Source organism: Myxocyprinus asiaticus, chromosome 30, assembly GCF_019703515.2.
Source record: "Myxocyprinus asiaticus isolate MX2 ecotype Aquarium Trade chromosome 30, UBuf_Myxa_2, whole genome shotgun sequence".
Classification (NCBI taxonomy): domain Eukaryota; kingdom Metazoa; phylum Chordata; class Actinopteri; order Cypriniformes; family Catostomidae; genus Myxocyprinus; species Myxocyprinus asiaticus.
This window is the reverse complement of record NC_059373.1, coordinates 3,011,149-3,034,018: the sequence shown is the minus strand read 5'-3', so window position 1 is coordinate 3,034,018 and position 22,870 is coordinate 3,011,149. Positions and strand designations below refer to the sequence as shown.

General features: G+C 36.3%; 1 protein-coding gene across 8 annotated transcripts in view; it reads left to right on the top strand.

Moving 5' to 3' along the window:
• Nucleotides 1-1,245: 1,245 nt before the first annotated feature.
• Nucleotides 1,246-22,870, top strand: part of LOC127420852 (NACHT, LRR and PYD domains-containing protein 12-like) — a 135,924-nt gene continuing 114,299 nt past the window's right edge. For 5 of the 8 annotated variants that reach the window (XM_051663419.1, XM_051663421.1, XM_051663420.1 and 2 more), the window contains exons 1-9: nt 1,246-1,408; nt 6,454-6,570; nt 6,667-6,783; nt 11,219-11,326; nt 13,045-14,859; nt 17,689-17,862; nt 21,080-21,253; nt 22,161-22,334; nt 22,672-22,845. In XM_051663419.1, coding sequence (XP_051519379.1) covers nt 6,464-6,570; nt 6,667-6,783; nt 11,219-11,326; nt 13,045-14,859; nt 17,689-17,862; nt 21,080-21,253; nt 22,161-22,334; nt 22,672-22,845 — 2,843 coding nt within the window. In that variant the 5' untranslated portion in view covers nt 1,246-1,408; nt 6,454-6,463. The remainder of the gene's footprint in view (nt 1,409-6,453; nt 6,571-6,666; nt 6,784-11,218; nt 11,327-13,044; nt 14,860-17,688; nt 17,863-21,079; nt 21,254-22,160; nt 22,335-22,671; nt 22,846-22,870) is intronic. The other 3 variants (XM_051663424.1, XM_051663423.1, XM_051663422.1) reach the window with 1 other exon arrangement.

Below are 22,870 nucleotides of genomic sequence, written 5' to 3'. Positions count from 1 at the left end.
CATTACAGTAATAAGAATTTAGGGAGGGGGGGTGGGGGTTTGTGGTTGTGTTCTTGATGTTATGCAGTTGTCATCATCCAACATGTCATCATGCAAAATATTGTTTCTTATTTAATTTTTATTTAAAATGCTACCCATGCATTGCTCTGTGAGATTTACCTTCCAGTTTTGTCACACCAACATACAGAAATGAAACTATTTTATGTATTACTTTTTACCTGCAGGTATATTTTCTGTAAATGGATTTTCAAGAGCATTATTTTTCCCAGGATCTGTCCAGTTTTGAAACTAATCGGTGAATCCATCACCATATGAGACTTGCATGGACCTACAATCCCTTCTGTGCCAAATCATGTAGCCTATACTGTTTAACATCATATAAGGCTGTAAATGGTACTCCTGGCCCATATTTACCCACGACTGTCTCTGGAGATCAGGAGGTGAACTACAGTATTACTGCTTTATGTCTAGAAACAGTATCATGATCAACAAGATGAGGTGTGTTTTCCTGATCAGGACATTTTGTTTAAGTGTTGTTAACCAAAGAAAGAGTTTTGGTTTTATTGACTAAAGAAAATACTGTAGATGATTACTGAATGCCAGCAAGTGGTGGAACATCAAAGATGAGTTTATTTTCTGTACACTGATTTTTAAATGACATTTGAAAAAGAGATGTCCTTTTGATTGGTTATTTACAGTATGTGTTTATTTATGTAAATCTTCCCCAGATTAGTCAAAATGGCAAGTGCCTTTGTTTTGTTTTTCTTCCAGTGTGCTGCAGTGAATATAACATGCACTAGTGATGAACAAAATAATGTAGGTCTACAGCCACATGTCTTCCTCTGAGTGCTCGCTCAGACATGCAGCATGCAAGAGCAAATCCATGTTTCTAAATTAAAAGTGCATTTGATTTAAAGCTATGGAGTCTTTCCTGTTCTGCTTGTGTCTGATCATAATAATGTCCTTCACATATCTGACCTAACATTAGTTTCTGTCACGTATCTTTCACATATATGCACAGTCTCTCCACAAAGTATGGTTTGTTCAGAATTATATTAATGAATAATGTTATAACATTCTTCATTAGCAACATGGAATTCATTTTGAAATGTCTGATCAGAACTAGTGAACTTGGCTCTTTCATAAGCCAACTGTGTGTGAAACTGCTATCAGTGGGATTTTCCACTCCAAACAGGTCTGACAACATCTGTGAAAACAAAAGTGAGTTTCGACATATTATACAGAGGTGTAAAAAGACTGTGTTTGTAAGTGTTTAGCAATTAGTAATGGTAACTGATTGTGAGGTTAACTAATGATAAAGTTTATAGTCGCTCATGCAGGAATTTATGTATTTGATTGAAAACATTGGTGAATTTGGGAACCTGTGTCCAGTGACGTTTTGATCAAGGTGAGACACTTTAGTGACTTCCTCCTAACTTGAAAGTAAACATCTTTTAACATTAGGATGCCTTAATTTTAGTTTTATTTGATATACGTGTAAATGAGTAATTTTATGTCTTGAAGCTTATACAGTGTTGGGTACGATACTGAAAATTAAAGGCATTTTACACGGTTAAGCTATAGGTGGCAAGATTTTGTTTCTAGCGCAAGCGTGTCTCATGAGACTAGATAATTCAACAGAGAATTGGAAAGATGAACACTTTATTTCTGAATGCCCAAAGTATAATTATGGTGTTGGTTTATTATTCTTCTGTTAGCCCACATTAAGCCATTAAGCGTGCTTTCTTCATTTGAAGCCTGAATTAAACAACTATTTATATGTGACTTAAGCACTGAATCCACAATAAACATCAGTTAGTGATGGAGCACTTGAAGGCACATACTAACACTTTTTGGTTTTCTCAACTTTGTGTAAATGCACTTGGGGTTAAAAGTATGTATATTTGTATACTGTGCATGTGTGTGAGGCGGCCAAAAGTTTGGAATAATGTACAGATTTTGCTCTTATGGAAAGAAATTGGTACTTTTATTCACCAAAGTGTTATTTAAATGATCACAATGTATAGTCAGGACATTAATAACGTGAAAAATTACTATTACAATTTGAAAAAAAAAATGTTCAGAACTTCTTAAACGACTTCAAAGAGTTCTCATCCAAAAATCCTCCATGTGCAGCAATGACAGCTTTGCAGATTCTTGTTATTCTAGCTGTCAGTTTGTCCAGATACTCAGGTGACATTTCACCCCACACTTCCTGTAGCACTTGCCATAGATGTGGCTGTCTTGTCGGGCACTTCTCACGCACCTTACAGTCTAGCTGATCCCACAAAAGCTCAATGGGGTTAAGATCCATAACACTCTTTTCCAATTATCTGTTGTCCAATGTCTGTGTTTCTTTGCCCACTCTAACCTTTTCTTTTTGTTTTTCTGTTTCAAAAGTGGCTTTTCTTTGCAATTCTTCCCATAAGGCCTGCACCCCTGAGTCTTCTCTTTACTGTTGTACATGAAACTGGTGTTGAGCGGGTAGAATTCAATGAAGCTGTCAGCTGAGGACATGTGAGGCGTCTATTTCTCAAACTAGAGACTCTGATGTACTTATCCTCTTGTTTAGTTGTACATCTGGCCTTCCACATCTCTTTCTGTCCTTGTTAGAGCCAGTTGTCCTTTGTCTTTGAAGACTGTAGTGTACACCTTTGAATGAAATCTTCAGTTTTTTGGCAATTTCAAGCATTGTATAGCCTTCATTCCTCAAAACAATGATTGACTGATGAGTTTCTAGAGAGAGCTGTTACTTTTTTTGCCATTTTTGACCTAATATTGACCTTAAGACATGCCAGTCTATTGCATACTGTGGCAACTCAAAAACAAACACAAAGACAATGTTAGACAAAGCTTAATTTAACAAACCAAATAGCTTTCAGCTGTTTGATATAATGGCAAGTGATTTTCTAGTACCAAATTAGCAATTTATCATGATTACTCAAGGATAAGGTGTTGGAGTGATGGCTGCTGTCTAGATTTGATCAAAAATGACTTTTTTCCAAATAGTGATGGTGCTGTTTTTTACATCAGTAATGTCCTGACTATACTTTGTGATCAGTTGAATGATACTTTGGTGAATTAAAGTACCAATTTCCTTCCGAAATTATTAAAACATTAATTCAATTTGATGGAATTTTGTTACAAAACTTAAATGTGTAAATATTAAATTTATTTTTTGAGTCTATCTATCTATCTGTTTAGAAAGAAAGATTTATATATAGTCATATACATAAACATATCCTATATTGCCTCCATATTAACAGACATAAATATACTGTAACATACATGTCTATACCCAGGAAAGAAAAATCACAAATGATATCTCTTTAAATGGAGAGCAAACTGAGATTTTGCTGAAATCTCCAGCTTCTCAGATGTTTCTCCTGAGAAAAAGACTCGGTATGGTTAGTGAGTAATCTCACATGTGTTTCCTCTAGAGTTTCAGAAGAGATCTCAATAATGTCGTATAAGTATAGTTCACCCAAAAATTTAAATTCTCTCATCATTGACTTTCTTTCTTCTGCAGAACACAAATGAAGAGCCCACCACTCTTCAACGGGTTTGATTTTGACTCACTCGTGATAGACACTCATTTGTCATCAACTCCAGGCTAGATGTAATCTCCAGAAATGGTCACCGAACGAATCAGTTTAATTCAACATTTAAGATTAAGTGTATATATAGTGAAAACGTTGGCCGGGAAAGTCAATCTTAACAACTGATCTGGCCGAAAGGTTCTCATTGTTGAGCCTTTATGTGTTTAAACTTTGGCTTAAAAATATTGTTGGTTTGGGGGACGAAATTAGTTTCTGAGGCAATCGATCCAAATGCAGTCGAAGGGCTAACTTGTGCAGAACCATGGAGATTTCTTAACCTACATGAGAAATAAGTGGATTGCACTATATCATTTTAATTCTGTATTCTTACCTTATCCTTTTTAAATCATTGTAATATTTTTAAAAGGTCTTTATTGTTTATTTTATTACTTTTTATTCTCATTTCTTGTTCTTGATTAGTTTTAAAATGTATTTTTATGTATCTTGTATTTGCTTTATCATTTTATGTAAAGCACTTTGAATTACCATTGTGTATGAAATGTGCTATATATATAACCTTGACTTGTGTATTCTCTACTTTTTCACAAATATGATTTCATGTTTGGAGATTCTATGATAATTAAATTAAAATACAAATAACTTTAGCTAAACAATCTCATCTGGATTTAATTTATACATCAGACATTAAGATAATATCAAAACTAGTACATGTGAGTTAAACTTAATATACAGTATAATAAATCTCACGTGTAGATGCATAATTTCTACTTCACGTGTCATCAGATACTGAATTTTGCAAAATTATAATTTTTTACGTTTTACATTGCTGTACCTTCTTAGTACCATATCCCCACTGACTAGCAAGTCAACGGGAGGGTACCGCTAAAATCATTACGATTGACAAGCCTAAATTAACATCATAGGAAGCATAAATCAAGGTATACTCACTTATTTTATTATTTGCAAAACATAAAGTCTCTTCTGTAAACCATCAACTTGGTCTTTGGTCTTCTGCTCATTGTTAATTAATCAACAAATTTGCTTTGCACAAATCTAGTAAAAAGTCACATTTTGTAAAAATCTCTCAAATTTGGCGGGACATCTGGTTTTTATTCAAGCGCTTTATTTAAAGTTGAGGTTGTTGTAACTAATCTTATTGTGCTGTGAAACAATGCAAGCTCACAGAACATGATTTCACTCATCAATCTGACTAAAGCTCAAAATAATTTTTTACAGTGTAGGTGAAAAAGCCTCTATGTGTTGCAGTTTATATGACCTGTGTGATGTCTCAAGGCAGCAGCAGACAGTCGGTTTAGCCAGTTTGTCTGCTTTCTGACCTGGGTCAAACACTAAGGGTGGGTTGCACCAATAAGGAACAAAGGAATTGTTCACCCAATGAAAATTCTCTCATCATTTACTCATCCGTAGGCCATCCTAGATTTGTATGAATTTCTTTTTGTGCAAATCTCTGCTCAACCACCTCCCCTCCCATCAGTGCCACTATTATGTGGCCAGAAATAAAGAGCCTATGCTGCTGACTGAGATTTAAATCTGAGTTTAAAGTAATGGAGCAACAGGATTAAAGTTAATCTAGATTAACTGTGAAAATTAAATCAGCATCAAAATGTGGTTAAAGTGTAACCCTGATTAATTTTAAACAAGGTTTAAAAGGATAGTTCACCCAAAAATTTTAATTCTCTCATTATTTACTCACCCTCATGAAATCCCAGATGTGTATTACTTTCTTCACCAGAACACATTTGAATAAAAACAGAAAAATTTCTCAGCAATTTCTCTTTTGAAGCTCCAAAAATCGCAGACAGTCAGCATAAACATTATCCATGTGACTCCAGCGTTTAATGTCTTCTAAAATGACACGATCTCTTTTGGTGTGAAAAAGATAAATATTTAAGTACTTTTTTTACTTAAATGCACATGTGACATAATCGCATTGGCATTTGAAACACAGGAGAACTGAGGCAAGTGTGTCACAGCCGGAAGAGCAGCGCTGTTTACAAGTAAGTAGGAGGAACGCTGTACAGTAGTTTGGTTGGTTTTGGTTTAGATCTGTATTTACCAGTTTCTTTACTCACAATGATGTGTTTGTGTGCTTATCCTGGATGTCTCAACCGAGTGGAGAAAGTGAGATTACCTCCGTTTCATGGCAACGTGAATACATCACATGAGAAACCGTGTGACCTCCACCCTCTCCTGAAGCTTACCAGAAGCGATGATTTAGAGTTAAAAAATACTTATTTTTTCACACCAAAAGTGATCATATTGCTTTAGAAGATTTTAACCGCTGGAGTCGTGTGGATGACGTTTATGCTGATTGTCTGTGATTTTTGGAGCTTCAAAAGAGAAATCTCCATTCACTTGCATTTTAAGGACCTACTGAGCTGAGATATTTTTCTATTTTTCTTCAAATATGTTCTGGTGAAGAAAGAAAGTCATACACATCTGGGATATCATGAGGGTGAGTAAATAATGAGAGGATTTTCATTTTTGGGTGAACTATCCCTTTAAAGTTTGGTGCAACAGAATTTTCAGATAAACCTTGATTTAATCTAAATTTAAGATTAATCCCTCTTGATGCAACGCACCCTAACACTATTAAGACTATGAGTCATATCACTAGAGAGGGGAGTGGCACATTCCCTGGAGGGATGATGTCTGTCTCTTTTCAGCAGGTCAGGTCTACCCAAAAAACCTGCCCAATTATCTATAAATCTGATGATATTTTTCGAACACCACTCAGACATCCAGCTTTTTTCACATCATTGTCACATCATTGTGTTGTCATATGCACAACTGTTGGTAGAAGAAGATTTTTTAATTGTCTTCATGAGGTTTAAATTAACTAATATGAACTCTTGTCTCTATTCTGTTAAAGTCAACTCCATATGAAGAGATCAGATTCACCGGTGTCCAGCTGTGTGTCCATGAAGAGTGACTGGTCTATGGATAAACCATTAAAGTTTAAGGGTGAAGACACATCAACTGGTCTGAGGTACAACATTTTTGTCAAGATAGATAGAGATACAGTAGATTATCTCTATGTTAAAGAAAGTCAATTATATCAACTCTTGTCTCTATTTTGTTAAAGTCAACTCCATATGAAGAGATCAGACTCACCGGAGCCCAGCTGTGTGACCATGAAGAGTGACTGGTCTATGGATGTGCCAATTGAATTAAAGGGTGAACAAACATCAACTGGTCTGAGGTACAACATTTTTGTCAAGATAGGTCAATTAGTATTATGATATAATGCACAAAAAAATATTTGGCTGAACTTGATTCAATTGTGGACTGTGATTCCACATGTTTTAATGTGTTTAAATGTGTAATCTCAGCTCAAATACTTTGTGAGGGAACCTAATTAAATTGGATAATCACAACAAAATTGGACATGTCAAAGAAACCCCAATTAAACCCCATTTTTAAAACATATATATATCTCTTTAGAGCTCCAACTTCTTCATATGCTTTACAATGGATTTGAGTATGTTAAATACATGATGGTGGAAAGCACTAAAGAGTGCAGCTTGGTAACTATGTTCTGGTTAGCACAGAAATTGTCCAATAAAGAAATAATACATATCATGTACCACATGTACCTGTCTTAAGATCATAGCTCAACCATAAGGTAACCCCCAAAATTTCAACATAACTGTAACTCTTCTGAATCTGAACATAACAAAACATTCAATACTAGCAAATATCCTCCATTATATTCATCTTGCACAAAAACACATAAAATAACACTTTTAACGGTTACTCTTCCTATTGAGTCCAAAGCAAATCATGCTGGGAATTAAAAATCCCCTGCCACAGTTTCCTTAATCAAAAAATATAAATACATTTTAATTAACATAAATGGATTCAATTAAACGTAATTTTTTTCACTGAAATAATACATGCAGCTATTTTATATGTAAACAAGCAGCAAAAAAGTGCAGTTCTTATCTACTTGAATGGGGAAAGACCGAAATATCTAAAACGGTTGGTCAAGATTATGCTTAAAGAACATATTTCAAACCAGCAGTAAAATCTGACAACACTGGTATGTTAAATTGTGCTTTTTTTTTTTTTTACCCCAGATCATGCTAAAAAACGAAATTTTACTGGCTTGTTTAGCTAATGCGCATGCGCGATCCCAAGTTGATTGACAGACGATGTCTGTATCTAAAAGGTGATTGGCTCTTTTACCTGTAAGCCAGGACATCCTTACTACATTCAATTTTTCCCATTCATTAGTAGCTGGTGATTTTGATTCATTTCAGTGACTCGACTATTTTAATTCCATTTACCAAAAAGATTCGTTCATTGATTCGTTTACTGACTGTATCTTCAATTACATCTTTGTGCATGCAGATAGTGCAAAATGACCATCTTTTAAGTAAATGCATTGAACCGAAAGCAGTCATTCTTGAACAGAACAAGTTTAATTATCCTTCATTAAAATTCTACTAAGAGACTTCAGCACTGCAGAGTGTTAAAGCACCAAAAGTCTTTCCCCACAAATGACAACAAAGCATATCTGTCATACTGTGAACTGCTAAACACAACAGTTTTATCGAGCTATACAAAGAAAGAATAACAATACTTGCCTAAAAATAATTATGAGTTTCAATAACGTCCGTATGTCATTGTAATGTGTGGTCATCACTCACTTTTAATCATAATTCATCCGGCTCCTTTTCTCGTTGAACGAGATTGACAATATGAACGAACGTCTTGCAGCTCCTCCTCTTATTCAGCTGATCATCATGACTGATTCGTTCATGTCGGTCACGGCTCCCGAACAAGTTTAGTAGTCCTGTACATTAAGGTGACCAGATTTCTGAAATGAAAAACGGGGACATTTCAAGTTTAGTGGTCAATAGGTCATTGAAATTTCATGTTACTTATTAAAAAAGGGGACAAATTGGATTTTATGTATTTTGCCAATGGTGAATGTGGTAATATGCTAAACTTTGCACTGTAAGAAAAATTTTGGTTTAACTTAAAAAGTAAGTAACCTGGTTGCCATTTAACATTTAATAATAATATAAAATAAATAAATAATAATTTGAATAAAAAGGTCTGGTAAATAACAGTTAGTGGAATTTTTTTAATTTTTTTATTACATTTTTCTACATTATATCAGTGCATTGCCATTGTGTCATTAATTTCCTAAATAGAAACACAAATTCTTCTGTTATCTGAACACATTAGTGAATCTAAGTTGATTTGGCAAAAAATATAAAGTTAACAAATCATGGAAATAATTTTTACGATGTGGTATATCATGCTCTATTGAATATAGTAGCCTTTGTCTCAATGAAATTCAAACACGGAGGTAAAGTTGATAATTTTAGTAGTCTAATAATAATAATAACAATAACTATAATACTATTTTACCTAGTTGTTTGCGAATCTCATATGGACCTGTTTTTCTTGATTACCACATTTTATTTTGATCAAGTCTTATGCATTATGGTGCTCTTTTCAGTCACTTGTTTCCCTGCAAGGTGCAATGTAATCTATGCTGTGATGTACAGACTAACTGTACGGTTTTTGCAGATATTTTATTATACGAATAAGAGAAACAATTTGTCAATATAAATGCAGCAAAAACACCTCTGTTGCATTTCATATTCACATTTTATTATTAGTATCCTGCTGAATGAAAGCATATGCTTTAGGTTTATGAAGACAAAACTGTCCTTCAACACACTTCTTATTGTGTCCTGTTGACTTTTTCAATTATATGTTGATTTTTCCCCTCCACTCAAATGAAGACTAATGAAAGTGAAAGATGCGTTAGTCATTACAACCAGAGTTTTCGTATTTTAATTTAGTTTTTTTCTACTTCATTGTCAATGCGTCTATTCAATTTAGTTTAGTTTTATCTAAAATTATGTGTGAAATGCATGTAATGTAATTAAGTAAATACATTGAATAAATGGCAATATTAAAACATTTAATAATGCCCATAAATTTAAACATTAAATAAAAACAGAAAAGATCAGATACAATTATAAATGTATTTTTATTCTCCTACACTTCACACTTTTCAGTCCTCCTGCTGTGTCCAGTACTTCCCTAATGTCAAGATAAAAAATGTTTATGACAAACTCTCCTTGAGCTGACATGTTGTTCTTTTCACATTATATTTAGTATGGATAATAGGTGAATAGAGACTTCTCCCCTCACTTGTGTTCTTCATTGTATTTTCTGACTTTTTTGCCATTGAAACGCAAGTGCCAACTTTACAGGTAACACACAGAGATTGTGGCACGAGGCACCCACACAGACAACTTTGGGGGCGGGCTGAAGTGGGTTTCGGTTTACTTGTTTGTTTGTCACTGCATCACAAATCCCATGGACTCAGCTGGACTCTGAGTTCTAAAGACTCGAGTCTGAGTCAAGTCTGAGTAAAAATGTATCCGAGTCCGTGACAAGTCCAAGTCCATTCAAATTGGACTTGTGACTCTGAGTACAAACTCGAGTACCCCAACTCTACTCAAATGACTGACTAGTTCAGTGACGGGGCATATTCTTTCAGCGGGTCAAGCCAATGAAATGCTCCATCACAGCGTGCACTCGAAAGGTATTGACTCGTGCTATAGTCAGTCTTTACAGGCATGAAAACAGTAGAACTCATTGGCTTCGAAAGGGAGAGACATCAGTGAACTAAAAATATGAGTCAGCGTATGGAGGTGAACAAGAACAATTTGTTCACTTAAAAGATTCATTCACCAAGACCGATTCATTCACGAATAAAACATCACTACCATTAAATTTAATAGAAGCGACCCGTCTCTGCTAAATAGTCTCTGGTAATATTATCAAGGGAATATTCAGAAAACCTGATGATAGTGGAAGTTAATTTTTGAGTGTATTTTATACTTTTCACTCTGTGTTTTACATGTTTGTATGATTCATTTCTGAGATTGTTCCTTATCTCCTTGTGTAATTAGTTTAAGGGGAATGTGTGTTGATGACTACTGGAGTCACATACTGTAGACTGACAAACAGTGAAACACAAGTAATATCACACTGGCTTAAAGGGATAGTTCACCTATAAATGAAAATTATCTCATTTTTTCACCCTCAAAATGTAAGTCCTTTTTACTCTAAATCTCCTCTTTCATTTTTACATCTTAAAGTCACATGTGGTGCCTGTTTAGTTTCACTTTCACATCTGAAAATGAATTTAGAGTGAAAAGGACTTAAATTTTGATCTGTTTCTCACCCACACATATTGTATTGCTCCTAAAGATGTGGATTTAACCACTGAAATCATATGGATTACTTTTATGTTTCCTTTACTTGATTTTTGGAGCTACAAAGGTCTGATCACTTTTCACGTGCATTGTATGAACCTACAGAGCTGAGATATTCTTCTAAAAATCTTAATTTGTGTTCTACAGAGGAAAGAAAATCATACACATCTGGGATGGCATGAGGATGAGCAAATGATGAGAGAATTTAAATTTTTGGGTGAACTATCCCTTTAATTAACTGTAGATCATCTCTATTTGTCGACATTTGTGTTGTGCGTTTTTTTTATTTTATTTTCATAAGGCCAGCAAGATCACATCACTCAGTTCAATACCTAATATTAATTTCAGTGTCTGTTTGTGTCTGATTCTCTTCATTGTCTGATTAAGGCCCGTACTGCTGCCCAGATCAGACGTACAAGAACAAACCTGTGTGCTCGAGAAGAGAGATCAGTCTATGAATGTACCAACACACTGTAATGAAAACACATGTTTCAGGTAAAATAAAAGTGTTTCTTGGATTGATTTTCACATTACTACATAAATACACATGAGAATGATGTCAGTATTCTTGCATTCTCTTTAATGATCTTTTGTCACCTCAGATATTATTGAATAGATATTTTAAGTATTTAATTTCACTATTACTTTGTATTTCATTGCACAAAATAGATATTTTTATGTTTTAATAATAAGAATACAAATTATTTAAATTGGAATGCACTGTTATTTCCTTAATACTAAAAGCTGCAATGGTTACATACTTTAAAATGTTTTTGCACTTTCTTTGTAGTGTTAAAATATTGATGTGTGGTCTGATCACAGAGCCCAACTGAAATGATTGTACAAAGTCTCAACCTGCAGATTATGGGAGTTTAATAGTCATGTTTGTACAAGATAAACAGAAGAAGAAACATCTAGATAAATCTTCTTCTATAAACAGATGTTTTAGATATGAATTCTTTTAATCCAATCAGGATTTGTGGGTTTTTCATGTGCAGTGGCGGGTACTTTTGCTCATCTATCCACTACTGTGGCTGGCGAGCCCGGGGACGACCTGCATAGTGTCATCTATGAGAATACTGCAAATGATCTCAGTCCATCTCAGGAGGTGCTCTGAGTTTAGTTCATTGCATTGTGAATGCAATCCTGCAGGTTCACTTTATATTGACATTGCTTAATTACAAATATTTGTGGCTTTATACATTACATACAGTACATAGCAAATGACATGCAACAACATTAGGTGAATTGTCATGTGTGTCTTCATAATTCAATACAGCCTCAGAAATAGTGCTTGAACAAGAAGTTTCTCTTCTGTGCTCTTGTCTACTCTTTAGCATCCGTTTGTGTGTTGCAAAATTATCATTATGATAAAAATAATAATTATTATGGTTTTCAAATTTTATATATATTTGAAAAATCAAAGTGGCTGGTAAATTTGGGCATTCACCATCCACTGTGGCTGGTGGGCAAATAAGTTAATTTCATAGCCTGAATTTCCCCACTTGAGCTGCGCAGGTTGAACGCACTGAATTCTGGGAAAATGAACAGCATTAAAACAGGTTAATTACTTCACTCAAACACATCATATTTATACATTAAATTAATCACTATATGCACAACATCTATGTAATATTATTACTTACATCTGCACAGACAATGAACCGAATGAACAGGTGAACTTGAACTAAGTTACGCGTCTGGTCATAATACGTGTAATTTGCGTTGTGAATGCGCTGTTTCCATAACACACTATACACGCAATGCAATATCCTAAACTGGCTAAATACAGAAAATGAATATCAGTCTCTAAAGTTTGAAGAATTCATAAAACAGCAGACTAACTTCTAAAGAGTAGCTTATACTTGAGTATATTATTTCAGGAGCTCAGGTTTTTACAACAAGGACAGTTGTTCAGTATTTTGTATGTAGTCTGTCTTTTATATGTTTGATACATGTTTATGAATATTTGTTTAAAGTTTGGTCTGTTACAGTCTGACACACGTTTTTTGTCATTTGCACATTATCATCAACTAAAATATTATTTTTTTTTCATTGACTAAAATTTTATGCCATTTTAGATCTGAGAAACACTTAAAATGATGAAAATGACATGACAAAATATACGCTTATTTTAAAGGACATATTTGTCAAAAGACTAAAATGATAACAACAAAAAACTGTAAAAATTAACACTGATTTCAATCTTACAGTCACTCGCAACATGTTGAAGTCCAAAGCACATTCAAATCCAATCTGCTGAAGAAGTTTCAGTGTTTGTGTGAGGGAACAGCAAAGCAGGGAAACCCAACACTCCTGAATGAGATCTACACAGAGCTCTACATCACAGAGAGTGAAAGAGGAGAGATCAATAATGAACATGAGGTGAGACAGATTGAGACACAATCCAGAAGAGCAACAACAGAGGACACACCAATCAAATGCAATGACATCTTCAAACCTTTACCTGGACAAGACAAACCCATCAGAACTGTGCTGACAAAGGGAGTCGCTGGCATTGGAAAAACAGTCTCTGTACAGAAGTTCATTCTGGACTGGGCTGAAGAGAAAGCCAATCAGGACGTCCACCTCATATTTCCACTTCCTTTCAGAGAACTCAATTTGATGAAGGACAAAAAACTCAGTCTTTCAGATCTGCTTCAGATTTTCTTCACTGAAACAAAAGAAATGGGAATATCCAGAGATGAATATAAAGTTTTCTTCATCTTTGATGGTCTGGATGAGTGTCGTCTGTCTTTTGATTTTCAGAGCAATGTGAGATTGTGTGATGTCACTGAATCAGCCTCAGTGGATGTGCTGCTGACAAACCTCATCAAGGGGAATCTGCTTCCCTCTGCTCTCATCTGGATCACCTCCAGACCAGCAGCAGCTGATCTCATCCCCTCTGAGTGTGTTGATCGAGTGACAGAGGTACGAGGATTCAACGACCCACAGAAAGACGAATACTTCAGGAAGAGAATCAGAGATCAGAGTCTGGCCAATAGAATCATCACACACCTGAAATCATCAAGGAGCCTCTTCGTCATGTGTCACATCCCAGTGTTCTGCTGGATTTCAGCCACTGTTCTAGAGAGAATATTGAGTGAATCAGAGACAGGAGAGATCCCCAAGACTCTCACTCAAATGTACACACACTTCCTGATCATTCAGACAAACATCAAACATGAGAAGGACTATGAGAAGAAAAGTAAAGACAGAGACATGATCCTCAAACTGGGGAAACTAGCTTTTGAGCAGCTTGTGAAAGGCAATCTGATCTTCTATGAGGAAGACCTGAGAGAGTGTGACATTGATGTGACAGAAGCATCAGTGTACTCAGGATTGTGCACTCAGATCTTCAGAGAGGAGTTTGGGTTGTATCAGGGGAAAGTGTTCTGCTTTGTTCATCTGAGCATTCAGGAACATCTAGCAGCTCTATATGCACACCTCTCCTTTACAAACAACAACATAAATGTGTTTAAACAAATCACCAAACAAAGACTGTTCTCTAAAGTTTTAAAGTTGATGAAACAGAATTCATCAAAACAGGTTTCTATGTTTGACCTGCATCAGAGAGCTGTAGATGAGACTTTACAGAGTAAGAATGGACATCTGGACCTTTTCCTTCGTTTCTTTCTGGGTCTCTCATTGGAGTCTAATCACACTCTCTTAAAAGAACTACCGACACAGACAGGAAGCTGCTCCTACAACAAAGAGGAAACAGTGAATTACATCAAGCAGAAGATCAGGGAGAATCACTCTCCAGAGAAATCTATCAATCTGTTTCACTGTCTGAATGAACTGGGTGATGATTCACTTGTGAAGGAGATCCAAGATTATCTGAAATCTGGAAAAATAAAAGAAACAAAACTCTCCTCTTCACAGTGGTCAGCTGTAGTGTTTGTGTTGTTGACCTCAGAGCAGAAGATGGATGTGTTTGATCTAAATCAGTTTATTGGAGCAGATAATGAAGCAGATAAAATTATTCAGTATCTGCTGCCTGTGATTAAAGAATCCAGATCAGTTCAGTAAGTAACACTCACAATAATCACAGCAATGTTAAAACATCATCACATTTAGGCTACAAAGGGTGGAAATCACACTAATGTCACTGATCAGGACAGATAGCTAAACTTTCACAGTGCTTACTACACTAACACCAAAGAGTTTTTTGTGAGGTTCTTTTGAGATCATAGAGGTCTGGTCATGGTGTAATGGCTTGATGGGGAATTGAACATAATAGGGGGATCAGGACTGACAACAGTGTCTTCAGATCAGAACAGTGTCTTCAATGAGATTCTAACAGGAACCAGCTGCCATTGAAGAGACATGAGCAGAGGTGAAACATGAAAGAATTTCTGAAAGGTTATTTTGAAGGAATATCATGAGTGAATTGCATTTAACATTGTTCCTCTGTAATGACTGTATTTTCAACGTGGCATGAATTCTGGGAGTCCCCAAAAGTGTGTGTCACTTAGTCACTAGCAGGTGAAGAAACTTCATGGACAGACAGACAGACAGCAGCTGAAGTGAGAGGGAAGTATAGCTGTTCGGAAAAAGTTACACAATTTATTTTTAATGAGTGGACACAATCCTTAAAAACTGCAGCAAAATGCTTTCAACAATACTTCATAACAGACTTCTGTAACAACATCCTCTTTGTAGAGCTGGTCATGGGCAATTTTTTTTTCAATTCTTTTTTTAAAGTTGAAAGAACATGTTAAAACACAACAGTTATTACAAACATTTAATTCATGAAATCCTGTCTTGCTGGCTGCTTAAAGCAAATGTATTTTGTTATTATTATGTTCACTACTGCATGCGTAAAAAAATTTGAACTCGAGCGACTAGACCGTATGCGACACCCCGACTGGATGTGATGAATTCCAATCAAATCTATGTGCATGAGGTGAGAATTATCAATACTTTTTTGTTTCACTTTATCATAAACACTTAATATTTGTAAAAAGGCATGGATCTTTATAAAGAAGTAATAAATTATGAATTTAATATTTATATTTTATTATTTTTAATGTTGTCTCTATATGTTCCCTCCAAAAGTATTGGTGGTCATTTGTCCTATATGCATAGCTATTTATTATTTGTATTCATCTCGGCGAGTATTGCCGTTTAGTGCAAGAGATGCGCCTCAACGAAGAAGATATATATGATTGTTTATGTTGCTAATATATGACAAAAGTCTTTTGTAATTACAGTAAATGTGTGATTTAATGTATGCATGTGTCATTTATTTCTGCACATACAAAACATACATATTAGAAAATCACATCTATGAATTTCTGCTTCGTATTTGCTGAATTATGGTTGTTGTTGCTGTTAATTATCATAATAATAACAATAAAACAGTATCAAAATAAATAATTATATTTATAATAACTACTGAAGTGAATATTAATCATGTATTTCATTGAATTCATCCATCTGCTCAACAAAATCACTCACGGTAATGTAATTTTAATCTTAGGTAAAACATTGATTCTCTCTTTGACTAAACTGACAGTTCATCACGACCGGCACTAGGGGGATACGAAAGTCAGACATGAATGTCGGAGACAGTGAAAAGGCGGCTTAAGATTTGGGCTGTTTTTCCACTAATGTTTATTTTAGACATTTGCAAATATTCAGTATTGAGATATACCACTTCAAATGAGCACTTCAAAATACTGTGAAAATTTATAGATAACCTATTAACCAAACTGTTTAGATTTTTCAATAAATCAACATTCCCAACTTACAATAATAAGATGACATACCAAATTACTAGGAAAATTTAAAATCCAATTGCACATTTCCTTCAAAATGTTACCATTATTGTTACTTGTTCATATGCGATGAAATAAACCGCAATAAATTAGATAAATTCAAAACAGAAGGACTCAGACTTTTGAAAGCCACCATGTCTCTTTGAAATTTATAAGGTTACTTTATTTGTGATCATTTAATTTAAAAATTACAAAACGTCATTAATCTTGTAATTAAGAACAACAATAAAGTTTATTTATCTTTCAACCCATTTTGTAATTCAATACAATATGTGATAATACCATGTACCGTGATAAATGCTTCAGCAAGTATCGTGATATGAACATTTTTATACCGTCACATCCCTAGTTTGTTTATTTGTAGATTTTTACTGTCTGTAAGATTATATTTTTAATTGCAGCTGGTGTAAATTCATATCTCATCTTTTTTTATCTTACTGCAGCTTAAGTGATTGTGATGTCATAGATTAAGTTTGTGCTGCTCTGACTTCAGCTCTGAGATCAAATCGATGATACTTAAGATTATCTCAGTATTACATGATCTGATATTCTGACAGAAATATTTTTAAATAGTGCATAATTGCAATAATTCTTACAATAATACAGAGTTATGTGTGAACTATGTGTGTCACATTATTAGGAAATACTATAGAAACTGATCTAGTCCAAATGTAAATCCAAAAAACATCATCCAATAAACGATCATAAGATCAGAGAAGTCCAGAAGTTCAGTAGAGAAACAAACAAATCTAAATCAAGAACCAAAATCAGAGAACAGAGAAACCAGACAGAAAAGTCACAATTGATTCATTTACAATATTTAAAATAAACCACATTAGATAAAATGAAGGAATTATGAAGAAAGCAAAATCATGACAAAAGAGAAGGAAAAACATAAAACTAATTATTTTGAGTCTGATTTTTAAAAGATATCCATACATTTTAAAATAGAACATACATAAATTTGAAAAAAAAAAAATATTAAACGGACACAGAAATGGTAATATTCTCCTGTTAAACTGATGTGTGTGTTGTGAACTGAGAGAGTGAAGAGTGTGTCATTGTTCTCTGCAGGTTGAGTTATTGGGATGTCTCAGAGGAAGGTTGTGCTGCTCTGACTTCAGCTCTGAGATCAAACCCCTCACACCTGAAAGAACTGAATCTGTCTGGGAATAATTTAAGAGATTCAGGAGTGAAGCTGCTCTCTGATGGACTGAAGAATCCTCAGTGTAAACTGGAGATACTGAGGTTAGATTTCACAAAACTCTCAAATCCTCCTTCATTCTCCTTTTGCAGTAAATAACAATGATTTAACAATAATGAAAAATAAATAAATAAAACTAAAAAAAACATTGAAAACTGGTTTCTCTCAGATAACTGAAGAGAATATTGCTTTAACTTATCAGATTGAGTCCTAATTTTATACTAAAAAAATAAAAATCTGTCATTTACTCTCCCTCATATTTGGAGAATCCTCAATGTAAACTGAAGATCGTCTGAGAGTCGCATGATCTGATATTCTGACAGAAATATTTTTAAATTGTACATAATTACAACAATTCTTACAATAATATAGGGTTATGTGTGAACAATGTGTGTCACATGTTATTAGGAAATACGTCATGGTTACTTGTGTAACCTCCGTTCCCTGATGGAGGGAACGAGACGTTGTGTCAATGTAGTGACACTAGGGGTCACTCTTGGGAGCCCGAGACACCTCTGGTCTTTGATAACAGGCCAATGAAAATTGGCGAGTGGTATTTGCATGCCACTCCCCCGGATATACGGATATAAAAGGAGCTGGTATGCAACCACTGATTCAGGTTTTATGCTGAGGAGCCGATATAAGGTCCGGCCATTTCAGCGGGTAGTTCAGCGTTGTGGCAGGAGGGACACAACGTCTCATTCCCTCCATCAGGGAATGGAGGTTACACAAGTAACCATGACGTTCCCTATCTGTCACTCACTCGACGCTGTGTCGATGTAGTGACGCTATGGGTCCCTATTCAAAACGCCACAACTGGCTGAACTGTGTTACGTGAACTGGCAGTGTGTGGTGGGCAGACTACTGTGCGCCTCATAGCCAGCACACCAGGTCGACACGTAACCTCCCCCAACATAGTTATGAGTGTCGAACGGCCCTTTTTGGGGACAAGTCGACTACCCAAAAGATAGAGACAGGCTTAACCCAGTCGTGGCCTCTTTTCCCCTTCTTTTTTTTCCACTCCCTAAAAAAGAAGGGGGATTATCCGACTGGGCCGCCAGGTCTGGTCGGGGGGTGTCCCTCCCAAGGGGAAGATACAGCGGAGACCACACCTCGCCCAAAGAGAGGGGGGGATTTTTAAGTGGAAGAATACGTCACATGGGTCTTTCCAACCATGTGGAGAGTCTTCAAGGTAGATCCTGCCCAATGGGGGAGGAGTTACTACAAACATGGAGACTGGGGCAGAGGGGCTCTGCCCAAGGAAGACGCAATTTGCCAACAGGGAAACGAATTAGCGGAAGATATATAATCGCATGGGGTTAGCCTTACAGGGAACCACCACATGCGGAGCACCTACCCCAGAACAGGACTCTTAATTAGCACGTGTACTGGGCCAGCAGCGAGTCTCTCCGAAAACTCGACTGCCACAGGGCTCGGAGGAAGTCAACCAGGGAACAAAGTTTGTGAACACTACTGGGAATTAATGGCGCACGTCTTCAGCTCCAAGGGAGGTGGAAGGCGCTATGTGCAAGCGATACACCCGGCTAGCTATCCCGGGCTTATCCGCTTGTGTTACGTGCCACTACCTGGGACGAAACCGGTTCCACCCGGAGGTTGTAGAACCTTGCAAAGGTGTTGGGTGTTGCCCAGCCCGCTGCTCTGCAAATGTCTGTTAGAGAGGCACATCTGGCCAGGGCCCAGGAAGCCGCTACACCTCTGGTAGAACAGGCTCATAGCCCTACCAGGGGCGGCATGTTCTGGGCAAGATATGTCATAGTTATGGCGTCAATGAGCCAGTGGGCAATCCTCTGCTTGGAGACAGCGCTTCCTTTCCGCTGTGCACCAAAACAGACAAAGAGCTGCTCAGAGATTCTAAAGCTCTGCAAGCGATCCAAATAGATGCGTAAAGCGCACACCGGACACAGCAACGTCAGGGCTGGGTCTGCCTCCTCCTGGGGCAGCGCTTGCAGGTTCACCACCTGGTCCCTAAAAGGGGTGGTGGGAACCTTGGGCACATAGCCCGGTCAGGGTCTCAGGATCACGTGAGAGTAACCCGGACCGAACTCCAGGCACGTTTTGTTGACAGAGAATGCTTGCAGGTCACCTACCCTCTTGATGGAAGTTAGTGCAGTCAGGAGGACACTCTCCTTCAAGGAGAGCTTAAGCTCGGCTGACTGCAAAGGCTCAAAGGGGGCTCTCTGTAGACCCTGAAGAACTACGGAGAGATCCCATGAGGGAACGAGGCACGGTCTGGAGGGATTCAGCCTCCTGGCGCCTCTTAGGAACCTGATGATCAGGTCGTGCTTCCCTAAGGACTTACCGTCGACTGCATTGTGGTGTGCTGCTATGGCGGCAATGTACACCTTCAAGGTGGAAGGGGATAACCTCCCTTCCAGCCTCTCCTGCAGGAAGGAAAGCACTGATCTGACTGCGCATCTCTGGGGGTCTTCGCGTCGGGAAGAACACCACTTAGCGAACAGACGCCACTTAAAGGCATACAGGTGCCTCGTAGAGGGGGCCCTGGCCTGAGTGATGGTATCTACCACCGCGGGTGGTTGACCGCTTAGGTCTTCCGCGTCCCATCCAGGGGCCAGACATGGAGATTCCAGAGGTCTGGGCATGGGTGCCAGAGGGTGCCCCGTCCCTGAGAAAGAAGGTCCTTCCTCAGGGGGAATTTGACCCCTAGTGTCACTACATCGACACAACGTCGAGTGAGTGACAGATAGGGAACTACAGAAACTGATCTAGTCCAAATGTAAATCCAAAAAACTTCATCCAATAAACGATCATAAGATCAGAGGAGTCCAGAAGTTCAGTAGAGAAACAAACAAATCTAAATCAAGAACCAGAACAGAGAAACCAGACAGAAAAGTCACAATTGATTCATTTACAGTATTTAAAATAAACCACATTAGCTAAAATGAAGGAATTATAAAGAAAACAAAATCATGATGAAAGAGAAGGAAAAATATAAAACTAATTATTTTGTGTTTGATTTTTTTAAAAGATATATGATTTTATTCATCTTTGATTTAATTAAAGCTTTTTGTTGTCAGTAAAGATGGTTAAATATTAGCTATATTCATATTTAGACATTTTTGTATCATATTTAATTGGTGTTTCATTTCACATTTGAAACACAAGCACACATAAATTTGAACAAAAATATTAAACGGACACAGAAATGGTAATATTCTCCTGTTGAACTGATGTGTGTGTTGTGAACTGGGACAGTGAAGAGTGCGTCATTGTTCTCTGCAGGTTGAGAGATTGTGATGTCACAGATGAAGGTTGTGCTGCTCTGACTTCAGCTCTGAGATCAAACCCCTCACACCTGAAAGAACTGAATCTGTCTAGGAATAATCTAAGAGATTCAGGAGTGAAGCTGCTCTCTGATGGACTGAAAAATCCTCACTGTAAACTGGAGATACTGAGGTAAGATTTCACAAAACTCTCAAATCCTCCTTCATTCTCCTTCTGCAGTAAACAATAATAATTTAACAATAATTTAAAAAAAATTAAAACTAAAAAAACATTGAAAACAGAGTTCTCTCAGATAACTGAAGAGAATTTAGCTTTAACTTATCAGACTGAGTCCTAATTTTACCCTTGAATATGAAAAATGGGTCATTTACTCCCCCTCATGTTTGGAGAATCCTCACTGTAAACTGAAGATCATCTGAGAGTCACAAGATCTGATATTCTGACAGAAATATTTTGAAATAGTGCATAATTGCAACAGTTCTTACAATAATATAGAGTTATGTGTGAACTATGTGTCACATGTTATTAGGAAATACTATAGAAACTGATCTTGTCCAAAATTAAATCCAAAAAAACATCATCCAATAAATGATCATAAGATCAGAGAAGTCCAGAAGTTCAGTAGAGAAACAAACGAATCTAAATCAAGAACCAGAATCAGAGAACAGAGAAACCAGACAGAAAAGTCACAATTGATTCATTTACAGTATTTAAAATAAACCACATTAGCTAAAATGAAGAATTATGAAGAAAACAAAATCATGAAGAGAAGAAAAACATAAAACAAAATATTTTGTGTCTGATATTTAAAAAGATATCTTATTTTATTCATCTTTGTTTTGATTGAATTAAAGCTTTTTCATCATCAGTAAAGATGGTTGATTAAGTATTAGCTAGATTCATATTTAGATATTTTTGTATCATATTGAATTGATGTGTTTCTTTACACATTTTAAACACAAACACACATAAATTTGAAAAAACATTAAATGGACACTGAAATGGTAATTTTCTCCTGTTGAACTGATGTGTGTGTTGTGAACTGAGAGAGTGAAGAGTGTGTCATTGTTCTCTGCAGGTTGAGATATTGTGATGTCACAGATGAAGGTTGTGCTGCTCTGACTTCAGCTCTGAGATCAAACCCCTCACACCTGAGAAAACTGAATCTGTCTGGGAATAAATTAAGAGATTCAGGAGTGAAGCTGCTCTCTGATGGACTGAAGAATCCTCACTGTAAACTGGAGATACTGTGGTAAGATTTCACAAAACTCTCAAATCCTCCTTCATTCTCTTTCTGCAGTAAATAATAATGATTTAACAATAATGAAAAAAATTAAAACAAAAACTAAAAAAACATTGAAAACAGAATTCTCTCAGATAAGTGAAGAGAATGTTGATTTAATTTATCCGATTGAGTCCTAATTTTACCCAAATAATTAACAAATTTGTCATTTACTCCCCCTCATGTTTCGAGAATCCTCACTTTAAACTGAAGATCGTCTGAGAGTCACATGACCTGATATTCTGACATAGGACTGAAACATTGTCAAAAACGTTGAGAGTGAAGAGTGTGTCATTGTTCTCTGCAGGTTGAGTAATTGTGATGTCACAGATGAAGGTTGTGCTGCTCTGACTTCAGCTCTGAGATCAAACCCCTCACACCTGAGAAAACTGAATCTGTCTGGGAATAAATTAAGAGATTCAGGAGTGAAGCTGCTCTCTGATGGACTGAAGAATCCTCACTGTAAACTGGAGATACTGTGGTAAGATTTCACAAAACTCTCAAAT